Source organism: Anser brachyrhynchus (assembly GCF_964034855.1).
Source record: "Anser brachyrhynchus genome assembly, chromosome: 6".
Lineage (NCBI taxonomy): Eukaryota > Metazoa > Chordata > Aves > Anseriformes > Anatidae > Anser > Anser brachyrhynchus.
In genome coordinates this window covers 13533992-13556622 of record NC_137700.1, presented here as the reverse complement: position 1 = coordinate 13556622, position 22631 = coordinate 13533992, and the positions used below count along the sequence as shown (strand labels likewise).

General features: G+C 38.9%; 1 protein-coding gene across 2 annotated transcripts in view; it reads right to left on the bottom strand.

Moving 5' to 3' along the window:
• Positions 1–22631, bottom strand: part of LOC308197434 (uncharacterized protein) — a 170262-nt gene that overhangs the window by 84215 nt on the left and 63416 nt on the right. The window contains exon 1 of one of the 2 annotated variants that reach the window (XM_080597879.1): positions 15977–16499. The exons of the other annotated variant lie outside the window; for it this stretch is intronic. Within the exon in view, the coding sequence (XP_080454005.1) occupies positions 15977–15992 (16 nt within the window). The 5' untranslated portion in view covers positions 15993–16499. Of the gene's footprint in view, positions 1–15976; positions 16500–22631 lie in introns of those variants that run through there. 2 annotated transcript variants of the gene reach the window in all.

Here is a 22631-nt window from a genome sequence, read left to right as displayed (position 1 = left end):
TACCAATAAGGAGCAAATCATTGGTACATTCAGCAGTAGGATTCATTTTGAAGTATGAGCAAGAAGGAGCTAAATATCTACCAGAGATTCTGAATTGGCTCTGGTCAAAGTTGTTACAGGTTTTAGTCTGTTTCCATTCTCTTACACTTTTGTTAGCCCCAAAATGAATACAGCTTGCTAACCCACTGGACTGTCCCTGAACACTGAGCTGAGTAAGGCACTATATACAAGCTCTCTCGCTCCTTGCTGTCTTTATGTACTAGCTCTATCCAGTAGATGTTCCCTACAAAGCCACTGAAGAAAATGCCAATGATAAAAAATAAAACACTACAACACTTAATCATTCCTGTTTACTATCTCCTCACCCAGTGATAAGGCAGCACTCCCACTGTACTGCGTACAGTACTTTTTGCTGACAATGCTAAATGGAAGACATATTACAAGAACAAATACAGGTTTTATTAGAAAGAAAAACCAATGGCAGTATACTACAGGTTTTTACTAACTTCTAAAATAAGCTTGATGGCAATGCTATGGTGACCTTAATTACATGGGGATATCTGTAGGCTCAGCTTCTCCCCATCATACTTATCAGCACGTTTTATTTTCAGCGTGCTTTTGCAGTACCATCAGTTATTGTCTTCTAACAGTGCTTAAGAGATTTTATTAAAAACAGACCAAAATTTGTGAGAACACAAATATTAATTTTGCCAATAATGCGCTCTCTCAACAGAAGCACATGCTCTAAGCCTCTTTTTCCATGATGCAGCTGGTGATTCCATATATCTTCCTTACAAGCTGCTTAAGGACAGCTGGAATTCAGGTCCTCAATCCATTATCCTACTGCCTGAAGCCAACCCAAAGGAATCCCTTCCTCCAGTGATACTGCACTACAAATCCTCAGGGTAGCCTGTGCAGACAAGTATAAATTTAGCAAATATTGTTAGACAGCCAAAGAATTGCACAGGGATTGTGGGCACAACTGCTATGCTCAACTATCCTGGCTTCACGGTTGACCACATCCATGGGAACCAAACTATTTCCAAGCAAACTCCAGAATTACCATTTAGCAAGAACCATGTTAACAGTAAAATGAATAAAAAATAAAAATAAATATATATATAGCTGCAAAATCTTAAAACAAAGAAACACCCCTATATTAAAAAGTTTGAAAATACTACAGATGGCAAAAGGGAAGGAATATCAAAATTAGGTTACTTATCCAGGGTAAAGATGAGTACCCAGAGAGCTCTTCATATCTGTACGCAGCTGACCTGACCACCTAGTTCAGAGCTCAGTGCACTTTCTATTTGCCAGCACCATCTGAAAGTCAAAACCTCACAGAGGAAGGACACTAGCTTTGCCACATACTCTTTTCTCTAGGACAGCATTGTGTTAGGACAGACATCTTTGGGTGGCTGTGCCCAACTCTGTCTTTGAGGGTATTAACAAAATAAAACAGTTTTGCTCAGTTTTCTTAATTTGTCTAAACAGTACAGAACTGACAGATATGTAAACCTCACAGAAGACAATAGACTACTCGTACAAGCTTAATATGGATGTTTGATTTTTTGGGGGGGGAGTAATATTTTGACATACAGAAGTTGCAGGCAATAAGGAATTAGGGTACTCTTTTAAATTTTGAAAAAAAAAAGGAATGTTAGAATTCATTCTCTGCATTCATGACAGATCTTGTAGCAAAACCTTTTAGCTGTTCTTAGTTAAATTTCAACAGATCTAATGCATTTACAAGCGTGGCAATTCTGAAGCTAAGATCCAGAGACTGACTTTGATTTGGGTTCTGATGTCTTTCATTCTGAAACTGCCAGGTACTACTGCTGCATACCAATCAGAAAAGTGCTTGCACATCATCCTGTAGCAACTTCTAGGATATGTAATCTACAATGTAAGACTTCTGAAAAGAAGTATTGTTCCTACATTTACTGAAATTGAGTATACTTTATGATAAAGGGCTGACAAGACCTTGATAAGCTTGTCTTCCCACATGTTCTACATGACTTTATAGCTTTTATGGACTGTTTCAAGTCATTTTTGATCTTTTCACCCCAGGAAGAGGTGCTTCTGTTTAGAGTTTTCCATAAAATATCCACTTATCACTTTACCTTTTTCATCCTTAATGCAGTCTTCTGAAGTTTAGTTAGATCCAATAATTTCTGTTTAACTGTGTATCTAATTAGAGTATAAAATACTCTAAAATATAAAATAAACCATAGAAGTTATTTTGTGACAAATGTGACAAAATGTCTATTCAAATAGCAAAAGCCAAGTATGTCCTAATCACAATGGATAGCTATTGATAATGGATAGGTAGGTGCTATTCTAACTAACATCTCCCTCTCTAAAAAATATTAAATAGCCAGTATGTTGCTGAAGTCAATGCTACTTCCAGAGAATTAATGAAAGCATAGTATAATTCAATAGACACTGATTGATGGCCCTTACAGGTTCCAACAATGTATTTTTTAGCAAAACCAGTGAACCTTATTTTCCCAAACACAAGTTCCAAATTCTTAAAATAGAATAATATATCGGAATAGTTCTACAGGTATATTACCGATGGCGTTCTAATGTATTGCCTCTGTAGATGTCTTCTGAGACCATCTGTGTAAAAGTACTTTTGCATTGCAGAGGCCGAAGACTAAATTAACATGCTATGCCTTTTTCAGATGCTAGCAAGGAGGCTTTGGGAAGCTCTCACTAGTGTATAAAGAGCATTGGCAGTGTGGCTTTTTTGTTCCTACCAAGCAGTGAGCTAACACAGCTGGGAAAACAGTGCAGTACGTGTTAACTGTGAAGTTAGCAAAAATTCACTGAGGCTTCATCATATATAGTCTGATGGTTAGTTTCAAAACTCTTTCCACTAACAGTATCTTCTCTTGAAGCACCTACATATTTGCTCTCTATTAATAGTGACACACAGGGTTTCAGGAAATGAGTAACAGGTGGCCTCCCGGTTCCCAGTACACTGAGTGATTGAGTACAGACTTGACTAAAACTCAATTCACTAAAAGTCTCATCTTGGTGACTGGTTTCTTGATACGAATACTGATATTAAGAAGCTCTTAGGACACAAATGTGATCTCACTTTTTAGCATCATCTTGTCCTGAAATGGCTTATGAGAAGCAACACAAGAGTGAGTTTATACCAGCAACTCTTTCAGAGCACCAGAGCCAATGGTGCAATAATCGACAATATCCTACAAAAGGATAGCTAGAGGTTAACAGATGCCTTTCATTCATAAAAATCTATGAAATAATGGAAGATTTTGCTTTAAATGCTCACATTAACAGAAGGCAGCAAGATTTCTCTTAAAATATAATGTTGTTTACAGCTTTTGTTAGTCTTCCAATAGTCTTTTTGAGCATTTTCTTTAAATTATGTTGGTGAATTTGTACTGAAGCGCAAAAATTAAAACTGTGTCACTTTGTTGTCTAGAACAGACTGATGACCCAGAAAGATGCTCTGCATTCATTTTAGGAACTGCTTTCCTTCATGTTTCTTCTCAGCTTTATTTCTCATGCACTAACAAATTTTCCACTATCAACTACATTTAATGTTTACATCAAACAGAAAGAAGCTCTACTTTGATGTGTTCTCATGACAAGTAGCAGGTCAGAAGAATTGATCAGGAATAACCTAGCAGAATTTGTCTAGACTGCAATGTTTTCTGCATCCTAAAAGTTTTATTTTCTGGTAAACACAGGTCCTCTGGAGCAAGAATGATTCCAACACAACAGGAACAGGGTTCACAGATAACATCCTTAGCTGACAATCATTCCTTACTAGACAACTTTCCTCTATCCTCACCTTGAAAAATAACAGCAACATAATTAGCAGACACTTCTCCAAAGTTAAAACATCCCCAACACAAGGAAAGAAAAGAAAAACAAACATAAGAAAAGAAGAAAAAGAAAAAGAAAAAAAGAACAAGAAAAAAAGAACAGTTTTCACTACAGTATTTTTTTTTTTTGCTATATTCACATGCTACTTTAGAAAATCCATGACAGGCATGTTCCTATAATATCATTTCTTGAGCATTTGATTCAAAATACAGGCAATGGTATCTATTCAGTGAGTGTGAGGTTGTTTTTTTAGGATTATACTAACAACCCTTTATTTTCTACGCAGGTATTTCTACTACACATTCTGCGCATCAGTTGTTTTGTTTTATGTTTTAATATAACACCCAGGTTGTGTGATGTGAAATCCTTCTTACAAAACTGTTTCATTTTTAATATCTTCTTTCGAGTCCCTTAAACTGCTGAGCAAGTTGAGGTAAAAGAAATATTTGAGACTCATTTTTCCTGAGTTATGATATATTGATACTGTAGTGGAAAGCTCTGAGGAACAAGGAGGTCTATCTCCCAAAAGCATTAGGAGCTCTTGAATTGTTCTTCAATTGTGTAGCACTTGAAAGTACTTCTCCTAAACATTAGTCTGGAAAACACATGAATCTACTGGTGTCACCTATTAAGCCTATCTAGAACAACCAGAGATTCTGAAGCTTTCATCTGTGTGCAACTCCACAGAACAAATGTATCACAATGAATACATACACCTCTTTAGACCTCTTTAGCACCCAGACTCTTCATCGGGTAAAAACGTTCCAATCATAAGCCACCCTGCCTGGAGTATCATGTGCATGTTCCAGCACACAGTGAGTAAACTTGTGGCTAATCCCACCTGCATCATCATCTGCTTGGCAGGATGCCATGCAGGCAGTGACAATTCATCTTCAAGATGAAGATGACAACCTAGGACAACAAAGGATAAAAGGGCATGGGAATTAGCCCTTTCCAGTGAGAATGAGAAAGGACTATTTTATTTCTTTTAGAAACAAACAAAAAACAACTATGCAAACAGAATTTAACTAATTGGAAGAATCTGTCCAGGTATGATAATGAGTATGAATAGAATAGGAATAAAATAGTGAGCGAGATGGAGTAAAAAGTATTTTTCAGGCCAGATGTGGGAGGCAGCTTAATACTACTGAAATGGTAGAGGTGAGAGTGACAGAAAAGCAGGTGAGACCAGCAAGAGGGATAACGGAGTGGCATATCTACTAGAAAAAGGAGGGAAAGACTATGGAGGAGTAAGAACACTGTTCTTTGCAGAGAGGAAAAGTCCAGGAGTCTAGACCCTTTATTTCTTAGAAATGTTACGGAGAGGAATCTCTGAATTCTTAGTCATATAGGACTGGAGGAACTGCAAAAGAATAGTGGCTTCTGTGAGATCAAAGATTAGTCAGCCGTTACAAAGCAGCAGGGAGCAGGATTTTAGATGAGCTGTTATTTCATTAAAAACATCAGGAAGGACCCATCCCACATGACTCTGAAAGCACCTTTGATTTACATAAGCTAAGGAGCTAAGACTTTGGTTTTTAACCAGTTCACAGCAGCTCTTGGCAAGAAGGCTTACACAACAGTAACTTTCTGAAGGACAACCTAGAGAAAAAGCAGATGACTCCTAGTGACTAATAGCTCCCCGTGTCAGCTTTGGGGGCTCTGCTCCAGCAGCACACCGACAGCCACCTTCCTATCTGAAAGTGTGTGGTGCCAGTATGTTTGACAATTTGTAGCTTACAACAACTACAACTCACAAGTAGCAGGTCCATGCCAGTGCCAACATTGTTCTGCCACATTTATGTGGTACAATAATTTAGTACTAGGTATAACTATCTAGAATGCAAACAAGATATTTAAGAGTATGTAATTTTACTAGCTTCCTTCAGCAAGAACATAATTAAAATGTCCCTTTGAGGGAGCCCTGGAACTTCAGGAATTTGATGCTTAGTTAAACTTACCTTTAAAGCAATAATACTTTTGTATTATATGCCTGACTTTCAGTACAGTTTTGCAAAATTGTGAGATCTGCATTTGCTTTAGAGTCCAACAAGACACACGTGTCCTGAAGGACCAGCGTATCGGAGACAGGAGGTCATCCTGGCAGATGGCACTGAACAGGAGCAGAACTACGCAGTACAGATCAGCACGTCCTCTCAGGCTGCTGGCGTTTCAGTGAATTACAGAAAGTTTTTATCAGTACATTTTTGGCTTTGGGCAGTTTGCCATTAGAAATAGAACTAGTGAATCAATAAAATTTATGTCTTACAATCTGCACGATATTAATGATAAGTCCATCCCCTCTCATTTTCGGAGCTCCTTTATAATTTAACACAGCTGCAGGTGTCGACTTTGGAGATGACTGACACAGCTGAAGAGGAATTTGAATTGTTCCCGTGTTCTGCATAAGCTGAACGGCTTGAACACCTCTCTTGTTGTCTAGGAAATGAATACAAAATTAAGTTAAAACTTTCACAGTGCTCTCACTGAGCTATTTTCAAGGAGTAATTCTTTTCAGGTCAAAACAGTCTGAAACTAGGTCTTGGTCCTGTTCCCACTTTCTCCACAATTTATTTTCGTTACGAATGCTCTTCAGCATTTTTTTTCCCCAAGTAACATGGAAAGAGAAACAAAAAGATTTCAAAGGTGTCTTATCCATGAGAAAACATACCAAACTTCTTTTGAGGCATGCTGACTTCACAGTCCATATCTAATTATTTATGTATTCCATAATCATATCTCCATGGAAAAGAACGTGTCACATCCAACTCAGCTTTCAGAAAGGTCTCTAGCAGCTGATGGCCGTTTTCCCCATGTTCCTTTTAGTTTCTTCCACAATTCAACGTAAGAGGGCACAGAAAGGAAGAGACATTCTACTACAGTATTATTATTTGTCCTCCATTGGCTGTAACTTTGTCCCCTAACCAATGTGTTTCCCCATCACTGCACTGCATCATTACAGTCATACTGTTTGGTTAGATTAGTAGGACATTAGGCACCAATCCTTTGCAAAAGACTTGCAAGAGAAAGACTTCATCTCTTGGTCGGGACCTCTACAGGCTACTGTAAGAAAATTTATATTGCATTTGTATACAATCTACAAACGTGCTGTTTGTATTTCCTAAACACAATATTGAATCAAAAGACTAAATATTAACTTTTTTTTTGAAGCTTGCACGTAGTAAAGAATAAGAGGCCACAGAACTGCAGAAAGGCAACACGAAGGAAGAATAAAAGAGCAGAGACCCATGTCAACAATGGCAGTACGAAATAGGTCTTCAGACATAGTAAACTTCTGAGTCAAATTCTCTTTCAAAGATTTGTAACCACGTATTGTAAATACTTGATGCAGCCAATGAAAATACTCAGAAATGGCAAGGCTGGCTAGTCCCTTGTTGTCTTGCTGTGTCCTTCTTTGCAATCTGTTATGAAACTAGATCCCTAGAAAGTAAGATTGAAAGCCAAAGGAAGAAGTGTTCCCAGGCACTTACATTTGTGTTTTAAAGCCTGCTTTAGGCCTGGTAAAGCTTAGCAAAACAGAGCAAGAAGTTAACAACTATCATTGTCAGATTTTTCTGCATCTGCCTTCCACAAATACAATCATTTAACAAGGAACTGTCACTCCCAAAGTGAGCATTAGAAAAGGGAAAATACAGACCTTTATCAATGTTTTACTGTACTGAATTATGTAAACAAGGCATTTTTGAATCATCGTCCTTCGATATACACCTATATTTCAAATGTTATCACAGTCTGACATAATAAGACAGGGAAGATAAAGCCTATGTGGGATCTCAGTAAGACCAAGGTTTTCTTTAAAGTCTTTCTCATCAGGTACCTTTTCTAGGTCCAGCTTGTACCTGCAGCCTACTCCATAAGCCAGTTATATCTTTAACGTTGGAAGCTAGAAAAAAATAAACAAACTGAATGAATACTAGGGCTAAATACTAACTAAAGATAATACTAAACTGCCATACAGAAATAGAGCACAAAGTCCCCAAAATACTGGACAAAATTTTGATATCTGATATCCAAACCCCAGACTTCTTAGCTTGCTGTCTAAGCTAATATGCAGCTGTCTACTGTCAGTGGTCAAAGAATACATTGGTAGGAAACTAAATATTGCAAAAAATGCTGAATGAAAAATGTATAAAATTAAACCGAGTTTAAATTATTCCATTAAAAAAGAATTTTGCGAGTGATCACAGAAAAGTGACTTGTATGATAATGTTTCAGATGGAAATCAGCCAAAATAGCTTGGCTATATGAATAAATTTCATGTAAATGTTATCCTAAAGAACATTTTTGCAAATATTGTGCTCAATATTAGACCTTTATAATGAGCTACCTGATGAAAGAACAGAACTGCTGTTTGAAGGAAAGCTGTCATTTATCAAGTGATAAAATATAATAACTTGCATGTTAAATGAGATCTTTTAGTAAGCTGTTTCAAAATAATTGGCTAACACAAACCTACCAAAAGAATCTAATCACTTTGTTAGGTTAGTGTGATCACTTACAAGATCATTCAAGAATCAGTGCAATAAATGAATATTTAACAATATTCATTACTCCACTGAGCTCATGAGAATATTTCAGCTCTGGGCATCATAGCCTCACAATTTTACCATGAAAACAGTGACGGATCAGTGATGAATTAGAGCTACCCTGAAGCATGGGACATGATTCCACAGCCCCTTTTTACAGCAGCGAGACACATCACACATTCAGCTCTTCTGAGATTGCCATTTAATAGTTGCCTTCTATTTGCAGATTCCTTTATAGAGTGTGAGGTGGTAATAAAAAATTACTCACTTGTTTTTCAGTATCCTGACACCCACCAGTGTTATAAGGTGTCTTTTGATGTGAACAACAAGGCCTAATGCATCAGTCCCCCTAAATCCTCCATCTCATGGGATTTGGATTTGATTACATTCCCAAAAACCAGAGATGGAATTACCAAATTCTTCATTAGCTGTTGTGACAGTAGGCACATACTAGGTAAGACACTCAGACGCAGTATTTACAGGCTATCATTATTTCTTAATTGCAGCGCTATTCAGGTTGAAGGAGCTGTTAATTCATGGTCTCGCAGATGTAACTGCACTGTAGTACATTACTAAATCACCCAATCCACAGCAGATAATTTTAACTGTTTCTTACTACCAATGAACGTCAAGTCCCAGAGCAATGGTGATACCAGACACGTTTTTTGTGAGCTTCCAGCTTGCCTTTAAGAGCACACTGATTAGATCTCTTCTGAGCACATAAGTCATGTTGTCAAAACACTAGCAATTCACCTACACAGAGCTCCAAAGTGTACTCATCCCTGGCTTTCAAATGCTGTGGAAAATTCTTCCAGGTTAGAAATGCTGCTTGATAACAAATATGAAGGAAAGGGCTAAGGTCAGGAAATCTCTCATTGGCCTATTTCATTCCCTTGCGGGAGGAACTGTACTTAGACAACCTTAAAAATCAGTACATAAATCCTGAATTAGTCAGGGATAACACCGCAAGCACTGTCATCAGGAACAGCACTCTTTATACAACCATTGCAAGACAAAAGCTTTATTCAGAGAAAAATCTCTGCCAGAGAAAAAGAATCTGTTAGAGTTGAGAAATATCAATGCTTGAGGCCTTTATTATCTCTAAATTTTCTGTTCGATCCCCAGGCTTCAGTAATTGATCTGGGAAGGAATTACAAAATAGCTAACTGCTAAATATTCCTGATATGAAAAACATGACAGAAAAAAGTGCATTGCTATAATTAATCAAGATGTGACAATAATAAAAAAGTTTCATGGAAGTCACGTGTAACCCACGACCACTTCTTAACTGTGATAGAAAAGTTTATTTAAAAGTATTTTAAAACTCAGTGTTCTGTTACTCATCAAAACAGTTTAGCTGATAACCATGACAGACCTCATAGGTATTATATAAATGCACTTACATTCACATAATTTCACTATGCTTTATTCTTTCCCTTGTATGAATCCAACAGTTTCATGCTAAAAGTAGACAAGCAACAAAAGAATTTGTACTCCCTTACAATCACTGCAATGGACACACGATACTGCATTTCAGAGCCTGAACAAAACATCCAGTAATGTCAGAGAAAAGCTCGGTGCTACATTTGCAGGAAAACATTCAATGGCATAGTACTGAGGGAACATTTATAGCAGATCATAGTTTATAAAATGAATACTACTTGGAATTGCTGCTGTACCACATGGTCTTTATTGATTGATGAAATTTGGACTACTCTGGTAAAAGCTTCTTTGAACAAAGAAGCCTCAATTACATGAAACTGCATGTAAGACACTTCTTACCAAAAGCGTGGCCAAAACATTACTGCTAGCAGAGCAAAAAGTAACTATGAATTCAGACCATGAATAAGAAAAAAGCTCACAGAAGTACTTAAGAGCAGGTATAAAATGTTTTAGACTTAAAACAATTGATGCAAGCTAGAACAAGATCCAGAGCCTCTCATTCTAAAGGAATCCCTGTGTCCTATGTAGCAGCCTAGGTTGGACCACAAAGGCAAGCAACAAAATCAGACCTCGAGTATTCATAAACGGAAGAAATACAGGTGATATGAAAAATGGTATACAGATCATTGATTTTCTTTAGAGATATGAAAGAACACAAATCACTGTCTTGTTTCAAGAAACAAATGTAGTTTAAGTTATTTGTGGTAGGTAAGAGTGGATGAAGAGAAAATCTTGCCCTGACATGTTAAAAACTATTTCAGCAAAACAGGGAACTACGGATCAATAAGTCCTCCAACCTCAATATCAATAAGTATGATGGAAACAAGCCACATTTATGGGAAGTTAAGTGAAGTCATGTCTCTCTGGGCTAGATCTAAAAATGTCTTATCTGAAATTTAGGCAACCCTCCCCGAATCAGGCAGTCTCTAACCTGAACTCCCTCAGATCAAATACCTCCTTACTTTAAAGGCCCCCACGCCTGTAGAGATGCCCAGACCTGCTGGCCGGACTGAGCAGCATGATAGCTAAGCTCTGTTAAGATCCATAAACCAAGAGTTCGTATGTTTAAGGACCAAGGACTCTTTTGAATCACTGTTATCTGAGCATACCTACACATGCCAAAAGGACTAGGTTAGACACTGAATTCAGCTACCACATTTGCAGGAAAACTGGGCAAACAAAATTTGCTCCTCTGGCTGAGAAAATTTTAATCCACATCTCGTCTTCCAAGACAAACCCCTAAATTAATCACACAGTGCACCAGAAAGCCAACAATGCTAAGAAAGCTTAAAGTCAATTAAAACATGAGCTGCGCAAACTGAAGTCAGACAACGAATGTACTTCACTGAAGTTCAGTTTAGCAATGCAGAGTTTTAAAACAGAACTTCACTAAAGTAAAAGAGGATTGAGGTAATTTAATAGCAAGGTACCATAGAGCTATCAACACGTCATTTACAATAAATGCAAAAACTGCATTGATCACTGAATACTACAGGAGCTGGCTGTGATATTCAGTGTAGTCTTCACCAAGTGTCATGTCAAAGACAGTACTAAAAACGTGGCACCAGGACAAAAATGCTTCAGCAAATGAGATTTTCTATGTTTATGGCTTAGAGGATGGTCTGTCTTAAATTTCTGGAAGAGTTTCAGACTGCAACCCAGCACAACAGGTTGCAGTTTCCTGAGGAGGAAATTTTTAGCAAATGAAAACTCAGTGCAAAGCTTTGAGGAAGGCAGATGTTCGAGCCAACTTTTCAACACTCACACTTTTTTTTTATGCCCAGATTGAGCAATTCTGCTACTCTAGTTTTGAGATTGTGAATTCACAGAACTTCTCCAATTCCACAGAAATTTAGTCTTACAGCATCATCTTTCATAAATCACAACATTCATCGCCAGGCTGGGTACTAACTCTGAATATGAATATGATCGTCAGCCGGAGCATTTCCTACCCTAAAACAGGGACCTGTTCACACATATTCACAGTTACCAAGATATTTATCTTTAAATAAATTCCATTAATTTAACATGTTAAACATTTGTGACATGTTTGTGACAAAAGACACCACTACAGAATTCAGCACCATTTACCTCTGTGGTCACAGAATACAGCTCACAATGCTGCCTGACACCACTGTGCAGAGATGTGTATGATCCTTACTTCATTTCTGTTTATGTCAAACTCTGCCTGTCTGGCTCTATTTACAGGTATAACTCCCTCAGAGTTGATGCTAAAATTTACTCAGCTTACCGTTAGGTTATAGTGATGAAAGGGATACCATTAAAAAACAAAACAAAACAACTCACATGAAACAACAAACCCAGCAATTCCTACAGCTGCTTCTTCACCATACTATTTCAGGTTTATGACTGCAGCATTTATGCCACCAAAATGGAGGATCACACACTACATCTTTTTGTCTCCCCATAGTTCCCTTAATTAGAACTCATTACATTAATAATACTTAGCTGGTAATAATGTTCATCACCTATAAGCCATTATTTTCAAAGCAGTGCATACATAGCACATTAAGCAATTAATTTTCAGTACAACTTTATGGGACAAAAAATTTGATCTCCCTTTTAAAGACAAGAGGAGGTGCATCAGGGAAGGTGAACAATACTCCCATGAAACATCATTGTTGGAAGTAAGATTAGAGCTCAGCCAGCCGTGAATACAAGAGTATACTCCTGCTTTCATCTTCTGCCAATACAACGAGGTAGGATTTAATATGTGACTATGCTAAAAGTGTTATAATTTGTAAGATAAATAAAACAGAAAATAAAAAGATTGATTGGCTCCCCATTTTACACTTTCACATCATGATGCAAATCTTAGGCTACGTTTGGGCCTTTCACACAGCAGAAATAAACAACCACCGAAGTTTCCCACGTATTCATCACAATACTCACTCCCAAAGTGACAACTTCCATGGAAGCTGCCACGCAGCTTACAGCTGTGCTCCTTAGTCATTCTAGTACTACACACCTAATTTCTAAGAATATAATGATTTGTAAGCCACCTGAAAAAAATAGCAGAATATCTTCACTGCTGTAAATACTAAACTTGCTCTGGGAGTCTGCATGAGCTGCAGGCTTGCGTGCTGCTCTTTTGGCTGGTCTAACGGAGAGGAGCATTGATCCGAGTGAGGCTGCGGGGGGCCAGTTGCCAGCCATAGCAGATCCCTTCCAGGAGCAAGGCTTTGCTTGACGCTGTTCCAGGCTCTGCTCTGTTTTACCAGATGCTCTTCCAGCAGCGCCAGAGTGAACAAAGTTTGATTCCATAAGAGTCAAATATTTGACAGATGCTTCGATATTTCTTTACTAGAATTGATGGCCAGTTTTAATCTCATCTTTTGCCTCTATTTACAGGAGGCAAGCAGCTGGTGTTCAGTATATTTTTAGTGTCTGAACCATGAAAAGATAACTGACTTGCTGCAGTTTCCTGGTTCAGGGTTGCCATTTTCCCACCTGCTTCTTTTGCAGATGGAGCTCCATGGTCAGGACAACCAAGACAAGGGTATACAGCCTAGAGACTTTTTTTTTTTTTTCTGATCACAATTTGTTATAAACCACACTTACTATAAGGCTGAGGTCTACTGCCTGCACATCTCAAATCACCAAAAAGGAGCCCAAAATCCTGGTGAGTGTACAGGTAAACAGAATTTTTAAAATACATGTATGCCACATATTAAAGACTCTTGCTACGTAGAAGATAACAGATCTTGCTAAGAAAGCCAGCACAGTGCACCATAGGAAATAAAAGTCTGACTAAAGAGTTCAGGGATTGCTTTCAGATATTAGCTATTTACCATAAGAAAACACCCTGTGAAGGTATGGGGCTAAGCAAAGATAATGGTCATTCCTGCTGAGCTGCATTACCCTTAAGTTGTTGAGCAAAAGGAGGAAAGCTAAAAGGACAGGTTAGTAGACAGGAGTGAGGACGTACAGAACAATTCCAGGCATGAGGTGATTTAGTCTGGGTGGAAGCTAAATACTGTCGGCTTTCTGCAGCTTGCTAAGTATACCGTTCAAGCCTGCTCAGCTTACTCTGTGAGCACACAAAAGCTAAATCAATCTAGAGCCTTTGGAGCCTAACTCTCTGGAGACCACTGTGCAGATGGTATATTTATATTTTAAGTGAAAGAAAAGCTCACTTGACACCTGTCATTCCACTCCATACCTGAAATTCTGTTGTGTCCTTCAAAGCAGCAAAAAAGTGTCCCAAATGTCAGCCAGACAACTTGTTTGCACTCAGTAAGAGCACAGCACCTTTGTTTTGATGTCATCTGCCAATTCTGAGTTATTGACTTTGCTGTATGATGGCAGAGATTATTCTCCTCCAGCAAGTTCACTGTATGGCCACGAGCTACATAGAACAATACGAAATTTTGTAGCAAAAAAACCTTCAAATTTTATATTATACACTTGGCTGTGAATTTTGTTCTCACCCTGGGCTTCCACAACTAGTGGAATGTTTGTCAGTATTTTCAAAGAGCTTCGAAGTATTTTGTTCTCATTCTAACAGTAAAACCTGCCCTTCTCTGCCACAGCTATGCTCCATCAACACCTATCCATCCTACTGTCATTCTTCCCCATGTCTTACCAAATGTGTCTGAGCACAACCAAAGAGCTTAGAATTTCTGGAAAGATGCATTAAAAGGATACAGAATTACTCACTAATATGGGAAAAATGGAATATGCAGGATTAAAGTTTTCGGAAAGAAATGAAATGCACTAAATAGACATTTGATGGTGCTATTCTTGCTCATCTCCAAACCCCGTTTTTCAGATTCAAATGTATTTTCATGATTATTCAGCAAAAGAGGGTTGCCTATCTCATATTTTGACACAATAGGAAGAAAAAAAAAAAGGCTTATGAACAGTATTTTCCCATCAACCTTAAAGTATTAAAAAGAGTACTTCTGAGTGGTCCAACAGCAATATGAAAATTGCAAGAAAAAGGAAGCTGGAAGAACTCACATGCCTGCCAAACATCTGTTAACAATGCTGGGCATTGCTCTAGGTAAGTCCTCTTTAACACAACTGTAGTGTTTGGCTGGATTATTAGAGAAGAAAGCAAACAAACTCTGTACTTTTTTAGGTCCAGTTACCTCTTATTGTTTCACTTGGCACACTGTTAAAAGACAGACAGCTAAATTAGCACAACATAACCTAAGTCATGTTCTTCATGCATTTAAGCATGCTGCTGGACAGGCTTTTAACTGCCCTTGTCTACACAGACACTTCTGACAGAGCTGTGTAGAGAAGAGACTATAGGACTATCACTGAAAATAGCAAGATCTCTTAAAAGGCTTTGTGGAGCTTCAGGCATAAGTGCATGCCAACGTCTTTTGCTTGAGCTCTCTGGCTAAAATAGCTATATCTCTTGCAGCAGAGGCCAAGAACAATTCTTATGCCACTGCAATGAAACTTTTTCATCAGCCAATCTTCCTATTATGTTGACTTGTAGTGGCAACAATTGCTAAAGGGCAACACATCATTTATTTGAATGTACAAAATATTTTACTGTACTTCTTTTACTGTACTGTATAACTCTGTACTTCCTTGACCAAAATGACATTTTTGGTAAATTTTCTATATAAAGCATAAGCATTACACTTAAAAATGAAGTAAAACAGACAGAGAATTTGACTTTAAGAAAATTAACAGGATGGACCAACCATATCAGGCTATATTGAGCCCCCACCCCATCCTGTAACTAGTCCTGTAACACCAACAATTCAGTGGGTGTTTGCTTTGATTGCTCTGGTTCTTCACAATCTAAACACAACCCGTACAAGTGTCACGTGGATCCACACAACCAAATGCACTCAGAAAACTGGAAGCTATGGAAAACTCTACAGCCCAGCTTGTTTGCAGATACCACATGGGTAAGAAATAGTAAGCATTGTTTATAAGCAAAATGATTAAATAATGAGTGTAAGAAGCTTTGTCTGACCAACTGTGTAAAGAGGCAGACCTCTTCTACGTGCAACAGGATGGTAATCCCTTCTCTCGGATTCCCAAGTAGTCAGGACCATGTGTGGAGAACGTCATTTATACCGCCTTCAAGCATGTTCACAGATATCAGATCACAACATCCTGTTTTTTGTACTGACCTGGAAAGCTTTTCATTATTTAACCAGTTCATTGCACTCTACTTCAATAGCTATAGCACATTCAACTTGATTTGTAAAGGTGGTATTTATATAGAAATTAAATATTAATCAATTTGTGTCAGCTGTAGGGAACATAATATGGAAAGAAAGCAATCACCAATGCTACAGCAAATTGATCCTCTGCCCTTGCTTGTTTGCCAGTTGCAGCCCATGAGTACTTCCCTTTAATGTTTTTCAGTGAAGCCCCTTTTCACAGTTCTTACTAGGTTCTTTAGGAGAATTATTCATTCAGGAAAGAGAAATGATATCATGTCAGGTCATTCAAAAGAAAAAGTAAGCTGATAGCAGTGCATCTGTTACATCACCCCTGAGTACTACAACACTTATGGTCATCACATTTCTTAAAGCAATACTGCAATGACACAAAACACCCTAAAATAGAATAATAGAATCATAGTATAATGAATTAACACATCTGACATTGGGCAATTCCATCACCCTTCTCACATTTACTTTTGCTGTTCTTCTCCAGAGGATTCAAAATGCAAATAAATGTAAAGGAGAAAAAGTAAATTTGATCTCTGAAGAACAAAATCTTTTGTCCATACAACGGAAAAAAGGGAAGCTTTTCATAAACACATAGATGGACACATTTAGATAAGAGTTTTACAGTGAAGGCAGCTTTGTTTTTATGTCAGGTAATCTACATGATAGACACTTTGATAACACAAGAAAGTTACCCCATTAAAAAGCTCAGAGAAAAATGTTGAAAAATGAAGTTCTGAACAGCTCTAGTCAGCATTTTCAACCAAACAGCGAGTCTCCTCCAAGATTTTAAAGCAGGAGCTCTGTCTGGCCTTGCTGCCATGTTCTATCATGTATTGCTATTCAGACATCCCACTCCAATTGGGAGTTATCACTTATTTGTGAAACAGATCTTATCCTACATATTGAACTATTTATCTCAGATTTTTGCTTAAAAATACTGGGGAAAAATTGTGCATACGGGAACTCAATAAGTAAATCTCTCTGTGAAGTTCTGTATCTGCTTCAGAAAACGGCACCTCTTCCCACAAAGGTATTTTTCTAGGACTAATTTCTAGGTAGAATTCTCAAAGCCACACGCAAATTAAGGAAGACAACTCTATCAAAACCTTATTATTTGCTAAAGTTAAAATAAAGGGACATAACAACAACAACAACAAAATCCCAAAACTTTGTTCTCCATTTTCTCACCATAGATCTCATCATAGATTCTTCTAGCACCTTTAGGTCAGCAGCTCCTTTTCATGCCACTTTTCCTCAGAGCTTTTCATTAACCTTTCAGCATACATGTGAAGAGGTTGGTGTCAGTATATCAGTAATAGTCCATGTCTGATACAATCTATGCTGGAGACCTATAAAGAGATTTTATACATTGTCTGGAGACTTTAAATATGTAAGTGAAGAAACTGCAAGTTGCAGATTAGCTAGTGCTACTAAAAATGGAGGGATAAGTTTCAGGCTGAAATGTTTAGCAAATTTTCTGCCTTTTTTTTTTTTTTTTTATTCAGCTGAAACAAGATCCAGCAAATCCCTGACATCAGGATAATTGGGATGTAGGCAACTTTCATTAGAATGACAATCCAAGAGTCCTTTGTCAAAATACAAAACTTTATTTGCATTTGCTGCTTGCAACAGAATTGAAAACAAACCAGATGTTACTTTCATATTCAAAATCTGAGGACTTTTTTGAAGTAGACCCACATTAAGATAAAAGCTCACAAAATAAAGCCAGAAAAAAAAAAGGGGGAAAAAAAGAAAAATCCCTTCTACCACCTGACAAAACAAAGAAGTCCGTATTTGGAATTTATGCTGGGCAACATTTACAATGAAATTATGCAGTACGGAAGAATCTTGCTGGCTAGAGTGTCTGAAGCTAGTTGTGACTGCAGACTGAGTTGTACTGAGGAAGCAGAGGATGCAAAGGGGCTGCCCAGGTACTGCAGTCTCTGCTCTCCCATTTCTGGCCCTCATCTGTGTCCCACTCCACAGCAGCATCCAGACTCTTCGTCTGACACCACTGCGTACAATGCCAGTGAAACACACACAGCAGCCTCAAGCAAAGAAAAGGCCAAAGGCCATAGTTGCAGCCAAGCCTGAGGAGCAGATCAGTCAGGCTTAGGGGCTTTACCAGCGTGCTTGGCCTTTATGACAGATTAGACAGTGCAGCACAAGCAATACACCAGCAAAAGACCCAATAAGCAATTCTTTGAGGAGTCCCAGACAAGACATCCGGGAGGAAAAATAAACCCTCAGTATCAAAATGGTTTTAATTTAACTGACTGGCACAGGCCAACTCGCAGCAGCAGCACCTCAGACACGAGCAGGGTGCAACAAAAGCCTTACAACGCTGCTGAAAGCACCAGCAGCCTGCGGTGCCCACAACTGGGCCCTACTGCCACCAAACGCGACAGCTTCTTAAATCCAGTCACACCACTCCAACAGGGATCTTCTAGGGAGAGTCCAGAGGAGGCTCACAAGGATGATTAAGGGCCTGGAGCATCTCCCATATGAGGAAAGGCTGAGCGACCTGGGTCTGTTCAGCCTGGAGAAGACTGAGAAGTGATCTGATCAATGGTTATAAATAACTAAAGTACAGGAAGCAAGTGGCCAGGCTCTTTTCAGTGGTGTGCAGCGATAGGACAAGAAGCAGTGACCAAAAACTGGAACACACGTTTGTGTGGAATTTCCTGTAGGAATTCCTTTACAGTGAGGGTCACAAAGCACTGGAACAAGCTGCCCAGTCTCCCTCTCTGGAGATATTCAAGACCTTCCTGGACACTTTCCTGCCTAACCTACTGTGGGAAACCTACTTTTAGCAGAGGGGTTAGCCTCGATGATCTCCAGAGGTCCCTTCCATCCCCTACAATTCTGTGAACTGCCAGCCCTTCCCAAGAGGCCTCATGCATTGGAGTTTCCAAGATGAAACCACTGTGAAACCGTGAGGCTGTAGCAGCCCAGCATGACTCGGTTGCTCTCCCCTGGCTGAGGGAGAGGCTTGGGTGGCCGCAGCCAGGTTTAAATGGCCTGCCCGTGCCATGTGCCCTACTGCGGCAGCAGCCTGATCGCCGAGCTGCTGGTAGAACTGGCTTGTGCCAAGGAGAGGAACCGGAGCCGCTCTGGCAAAGCCCTTTGGAAGCCAAAGGGGTCTTGCTGACATGGCCAACCTAAAGATTAAGCAAAGCTTGGAGAAGGAGTGGTGATTAATAAGCACCTGACTGTGAAAGCTGACATATCCAACGTTGAGCTTTATCTTGGAAAGCAGACAGTTCGCCTCCATGCAGTCCCTGAGCCTATATTCTGGTGGCAGCCTGAGCACAATGGGCTCACTGTCACTGACTGTGCGGTCCTTCCCTCCTTTACTGCTTCTCTCAAATGAAAGTATAAATCATTCACAACAAAAACATATGGCACATACTTGGTATTATGAGGACAACACTTAAGGCTGTGTGCAGGAGGAGTTCCCCTTTATGGCCTTTCTATATTCAGCCATTACTGTCAACATTCTGTCACAACTCTCCCTGTGTAGTCTTGCTCCTTCCTAAGTTTCCACACAACACCACACAGGCTTTTGTGTTTTGCTGCTTGGTACACTCAGCCACCAGGCATGTGTTGGCAAAGATCTACTCAGTGTCTGTTTTACACACAGAAACTCTGCCAGCCTCAAGGCAAAGGCTTCGGCCTGCCCCATGCGCCTGCTGGGTGCGCTCAGAGGTGTGCGGCCTGTGCTGCTGCAGGAGCATGGGGCCTGTGGCCTGTGGCATCCTGGCTCCAGCCACTTGTTAAAAATGCCAGCGAGGGCTGTTGTAGGCAGGGCCAGGCACTGTCACACAGCTGAAGAGACAAAATACATCCTGGTGCCCATTAGAAAGGCTTACTCAGACATGCTGCCATTTCACACAGATAGATAGCAAGGTAATAATAGTGGGGCTAACATCCCTATAACAGCAGCAGCTTTCCTCAGTAAAGCTCTCACATGAGCCTGCTAAAGGATCATGACTCTCTCTGTAGAGTAGGGTAGAAAACAAACCTTAATACCTGCTCATGATCTGATGCAGAGAAAATTCCCACCTGGCTCCATATCTGTGCCTGGTTTTAATGCTAAGTGGATTAGCAAAACACCAACAAAACACATCTGAATTTCATGCTCTTTGCTCTTTCTGTCAGCTTACTAACTCATGTTCTCCACAGAAGTCAGATTTTCTCTTGTGTGGAAAACATAATACATCAAGTGCAGATTATGGTGTACCTTGCCAAAATCCTACCTGTAGCTGAAGCCAAATCCTAGTGCTGCAGAGGATAGTAGGAATAATACCCCCAAAGCCATACAGTATATCAAGATCAAAAAAATAAAATTCTTCCCAGTCTCTCACGAGAACCTCAGAAGAAACCTGGAGGCCTGAGATTAACACTGTGCAAACAAACTATGATTCAGCCTTTTACCGTGGTTCTGTAGATATGTCAGCACAGCAGAAACCTAAAAATTAGTAGGAAAGACTATAATGACATGGATTTTCTTGAACAAGGCAAAGTTTACATGAAAAAACTGCTAACTTTACTCTTGTGCTACCCCTTCCATATTTTTACTTTGAACTAACTCTGTATCTTTCAAATTAATTAGTTTTAATTGTAAGTATCTGTTGGAATCAGATGCCATTATTTAATTATCTGGAAGCCATCTCTCTAAATAAAAAGCATCAGTCTATCTTTGGGATCATCATACCTCAAGAAGTTCTGAGCATGGTCCAGTCTGTCTAGTAGCACAGCCAGCCTGACCTCCCTCACAGTAAAGGAGACTGGCCCTGAAGTCTTCTTGTACCCTTACACAAGCACCAATCTTCGGAAATACTGAGCATGAAGAGTGCTTAAACCCAAACTTTTGCTGCTCTACTTTTTTGTCTGACCACAGCTTAGGAAAGCACCCAGGGAGTTAGCCTTGAAAGCCTGGGGTGACAATTTTTTCTGTGGTAGGATTATTATTTAGCATACATTTCTCATCTAGAAAGAAGGGCTGCTGTTTCAAGAGCTTTTGAAATATTTCTAAACATAAATAAACATTTCTAATATATATATGGAGTTTATCAGCATTCGTGCTGAGACTTCTTAAGATTTCTTTATCTGGAAATAGTGTCGTCTTCTAGCAGATTGTGTTCAAACTTCAGTGTTCTGAGTTTGGGCTTGGTCAAAGTATTCAGAACATTCAGCTACTACACCTTCTACTAATAAGGAATGACCTCAGATTGACAACTGAATGAATCAGTGCACAGGATGAGATTATTTAACAGATGTTTTACTCGAGTTAATAGTCAGGGATTACTTCTAATGATTTATTTATTTATTTTTAGTATTTCTAGAGGATGATTGATATCAGTGTCATCTCATATAAATTTCTATTCCTTACTCCTCCACATTTGAGGATCTAAATATTGTGAACCACAACAAAATCTAAGATGTAATTTTGGACCTATAGACCCTTTTTAAAATAATTATAATAGCAAAACTAATTGGCATAACTTGAAAGAAAACAAACTCTCTCTGGAAACATTTGAAAGTTTTTGAAGTTCACTCCTGTTGGATAAGGTGCTATCTTTAGACAACCACATTTTTAGTGAGCAAGAAGAGAGAGAACAGAAGCCATCAGACTTCAAACAACTTCTAGTATTTAGGATGAGACATTTCGTTAGGAAGCCTGTTGATCATTTTTATCGTTAAATGCTTCATGAATATTGCTTCTTGTTCTCTTGTACTCCATACTTGTTTCTTTCAGAAAGCCTTCCCTTCAGCTATTTACAATAGCATACTGGCAGTGAAAAAAGGTGCAAAAGAGTTTGACTATTCCTGAACGGTTGCTTTCATATTTCTATTCTTCATAGGAGACACTGAACACCTGCTTCTTTTTTCCACCCTTCTCATTATTGTTAACTCTTCATTCTTCCTTCTGTTTTGTATTTTTCTTCCTAATTAGACACCTTTCAAGTTATAAAACTAAAGGGATATCTGCCAGTGTCTCATCTTTCATTCTAGGTGCTTCATATCTATCCATTGCCACTCCATGGACAAGCTAAAGGGGCCCCCAGGTTCAGAAAGTATGCATACGTTGGCAGATGCTCCTTTTGCTCAGGAAGGAGAAAAAAAATAAAAAAATAAAATCAGGGTCCACTACAGTAGCAGTACTCAAGGGAACCCATGAAGTAGCAGATGCCAGTGATTGTCCTGCATGCCAGAAAGAAAACTCCCAGTGATGCACTAACTATTGTCTTGTCAGGATTGAATTGTAGATCTTGCCAACTATTCTGGGATAAGTGCTTTGTGCAGGAGGGGGGCTCATTCAAGTTGCTTCCTAAGCATTAGAAGAATTAATACCATCTATTAATCTTTACAAAATTAGTCACTGAGGTTTTACCCAGCATAAGCATTGAATGCTGGATCGGGACTCATATCACAGCTGTAATCTGATATTCCCTATGGTCCTCTTTTCTAATACTGAGTGTTTTTTTTTTTTTTACTGCTCTTTTAGGGGAAAAAAAAAGAAGGCCAAACTTTTAATCATTACCTTTAAATTGTTCCCTATGTTTTTCCACATTGCTTATCTAATACTGTGTTGTATCTCAGC